Source organism: Somniosus microcephalus, chromosome 12 (genome assembly GCF_052327205.1).
Source record: "Somniosus microcephalus isolate GS21.2 chromosome 12, FLI_Smic_1.0, whole genome shotgun sequence".
NCBI lineage: Eukaryota > Metazoa > Chordata > Chondrichthyes > Squaliformes > Somniosidae > Somniosus > Somniosus microcephalus.
In genome coordinates, this window is record NC_140998.1 from 16,183,426 (window position 1) to 16,187,017 (window position 3,592).

General features: G+C 43.2%; 1 protein-coding gene across 1 annotated transcript; it reads left to right on the forward strand.

Moving 5' to 3' along the window:
* The first annotated feature begins 295 nt into the window (after nt 1–295).
* On the forward strand, nt 296–1,306 carry LOC147109046 (G protein-coupled receptor 68-like). Its single transcript, XM_086004194.1, has one exon. The coding sequence runs from the start codon at nt 296–298 to the stop codon at nt 1,259–1,261; it is 966 nt and encodes a 321-aa protein (XP_085860320.1). The 3' UTR covers nt 1,262–1,306.
* Nucleotides 1,307–3,592: the final 2,286 nt, after the last annotated feature.

Genomic DNA, 3,592 nt, shown 5'->3' on the forward strand with positions numbered 1-3,592 from the left:
TTTAGCACAGAAGGTTGTTTTTAAATGCCTTAGCAGAAACATAAATATTTGAAAAAGAAATATTGAAATGGTATGAGGAAAGGGCAGGCGAATAGGACAGATTGGATGGATCATTCAGTGGGCTTTCAGTGGCACGATGGGCCAAATGGCCTCCTTCTGTGCTGTAATGTTCGATAATTATATTGTTTCATAACTTCTCTGTTTTTCCTCTAGAGAGACATGTTTCAGTGAAGAAGAATTAAACAGAAAAGTATCATAAAATTTATTAGACGAGAAAGTCCCAGTATTGTGTTGAATGATGACCAACTGTTCGATCGACCACGGTATCCACCAGACCCTGTTTCCCACGGTCTACATCTTGGTCTTCATCGTCGGCCTCCCGACTAATCTCCTGTCCCTGTATCACAGCTACCTGCAGATCAGGCAGGGGAACGAGCTGGGAGTCTACCTCTGCAACCTGACCATCTCAGACCTATTGTACCTCATCTCCTTGCCCTTGTGGGTTCAGTATATGCTGCAACACGATGACTGGATCTTATCCCGGGGACTCTGCAAGTTCAGCGGCCTGCTCCTCTACCAGAATATCTACATCAGCATCGGCTTCCTCTGCTTTATCTCCATCAATCGCTTCCTCGCCGTGGCCTACCCTGTGAACTTTAAATCCCTGCACACCATGAAGACTGCAGTGCTCATCAGTGTTATCATCTGGCTCAAGGAGGCAGTCATCTGCACTTTCTTCATAGGCTCCAAGGTTCTCAGTAAAGACAAGGAGAATGACACCTTGTGTTTCGAACATTATCCTCTGCGCCCATTAGACAGGGATTTAAATATTTACAGGCTCTCTGTTGGGTTCTTCCTCCCGTTTATATTATTAGTCTTCTCTTACTACAAAGTGTTGACGGTTGTCCACAAGGTCCGTGGGCTTAACGAAAATCAGAAATTAAGAGTAAAAAAATTGGTGTCTGGGACAATCATCATTTTGCTGGTTTGCTTCGCACCCTATCACATTTTCCTGATGATTCGGACCATATTCGAGCACAGCTGTGAGTTCGCTCAAGATATTTTTGACGTTTACCATTTTGGGCTTCTGCTAACGAGTTTAAACTGCGTGGCCGACCCCATCTTGTACTGCTTTATATCTCAGAGTTCACAGAGCTGGCTAGCCAGATTCCTGGATCCTGTTAGAAATCTCTTTCACTGCCAGAAGAGACGAGAAATTGAGACCGTGGAGATGAAGACCAAATCACCAGTTATGATTTAAAGTAACCTTACATGTTGAGGACACCGCAAAAGCTTTGAAAACAATGATGGCCTCATCTTACAGTGTGTTGTAAACAAGCAAGTGCTCCTTTTATTTTTAGGTATAGAATAGAGCTCTGAATTAGAGCTTTGGGTAAGAGCTAGCATTTTCAGTAAGATTTATAATTGGATTTCGGGTAAGAAGTAAAATTGCTGTAGTTTTCTGGTAAATATTGTGATTGGATTACAACTATCAGTAAGAAATGGACTTAGATTAGGGATTCTGGTGAAGACTGGGATTGGATTAGACCTCCAAAGAAAGACTTGCATTTATATAGCACCTTTCACGACCACGGGACATCCCAAAGCACTTTACAGCCAATGAAGTACTTTCTGAAGTGTAGTCAGTGTTGTAATGTAGAAAACATGGCAGTCAATTTGCACACAACAAGCTCCCACAAACAGCAATGTGATAATCTGTTTTAGTGATTTTGGGATAAATATTGGCCACAACACCAGGGTTAACGCCCTTCCTCTTCTTCGAAATAGCAGCCATGGGATCTTTTACGTCCACCCGAGAGAACAGACGGGACCTCGGTTTTAACATCTCATCCGAAAGACGGCGCCTCCGACAGTGCAGCGCTCCCTCAGTACTGCACTGGGAGTGCCAGCCTAGATTATGGGCTCAAGTCTCTGGTGTGGGGCTTGAACCCACAACCTTCTGATTCAGAGACGAGAGTGCTGCCACCAACTGAGCCACAGCTGACACGCAAGGAAGAATTGAGGTTGGATTATAATTTTTGGTATAGATTTGGGTTGGATTTGAGTTTCAGGATGAGAACTGGGATTGGATTAGAGCTTTTGGTAAAGTTTTGGGATTGGATTAGAGTTTTTGGTAAAGATTGATTGATACAGATTAGAATTTTTGATGAGAACTTGAATTGGATTACAGCTTCAGATAAGAATTGAGGCTAGATAAGAATATGGTTGTATTAGAGCATCTGGTTTCTAATTGTAACACTTTTACATTATAGATCTTTTAATTTAAATTGGCTAGGTCATTGAATCATAGAATGGTTACAGCACAGAAGGAAGCCATTCGGCCTGTCGAGCCCATGCCGGCTCTCTACAAGAGCACTTCATCTAGTCCCACTCCCCCGCCCTTTCCCCGTAGCCCTGCAAATTTTTTTCCTTCAGGTACTTATCCAATTCCCTTTTGAAAGCCACGATTGAATCTGCCTCCACCACCCTCTCAGGCAGTGCATTCCAGATCCTAACCACTCACTGCGTAAAAAAGTATTCCTCATGTCGCCTTTGGTTCTTCTGCCAATCACCTTAAATCTGTGTTCTCGGCCCTTCCGCCAGAGTTTTTTTTACATGTAAATCACAGCTGGTGTCTCTTAGATGTTCTTTGTCTTTTTTCTTTGTGTGTGTGTGTGTAGGTGGGAAGTAGAGTCAACCCATACTTCTCTCCGAATTCTCTACGTAGTTAAATGCAAAAGAAATTCTTTCCTCGCTATGAACTTTGGATACTCCAGCAGCTTCTGATCTAAAGTCAACCAAATTACAAATGCTCTGAAGGTCATTTCTTATTTTTTTTATTCATTCTCAGGATTTGGGTGTCACTGGCAAGGTCCAGCATTTATTGCCCATCCCTAGTTGCCCCTTGAGAAGGTGGTGGTGAGCCGCCTTCTTGAACCGCTGCAGTCCGTGTGGTGAAGGTACTCCTACAGTGCTGTTAGGGAGGGAGTTCCAGGATTTTGACCCAGTGACGATGAAGGAACGGCCGATATATTTCCAAGTCGGGATGGTGTGTGACTTGGAGGGGAACTTGGAGGTGATGGTGTTCCCATGGACTTGTGGGTTCCCATCAGACAAGTATCAAACAATGCAAGCTTGTAGATGTAGTTGTTAAACCTAACAGTGGAGCCATCAAGAAAACAACTTTGGCCGAGAATTTCCTCGGAGGTGCTCCTGTTCCACTTTGTAACTTCACAGGAAGAGTGGAGGAAACCTCACTTTCGTGTGTAAACGGGATTTCCACCACATGTCCATGGAAGTTATGGCAGTAGAACGGGAGCAGTGCCAAGGAAATTCACAGCCTTTGTTTGATAAAACTTGCCTAGGTGCATATGGTTTCAGCACTAGGAGCTCCCTAAATCAACATCTCCCACTATTGTATCCAAGTCCTAAAATATTCTAGTCACAACAATATTTCCTAGGCTTTTCCTTTATCTATCCAATCTTCTTCTTTAAATTTGTCAGACTTCTGAGGCAAAATGAAACCCTGAACAGTACTGGGCACAATTATCTAAAGAACAGTTTCGAAATGACTGACACAAACACTGGAATA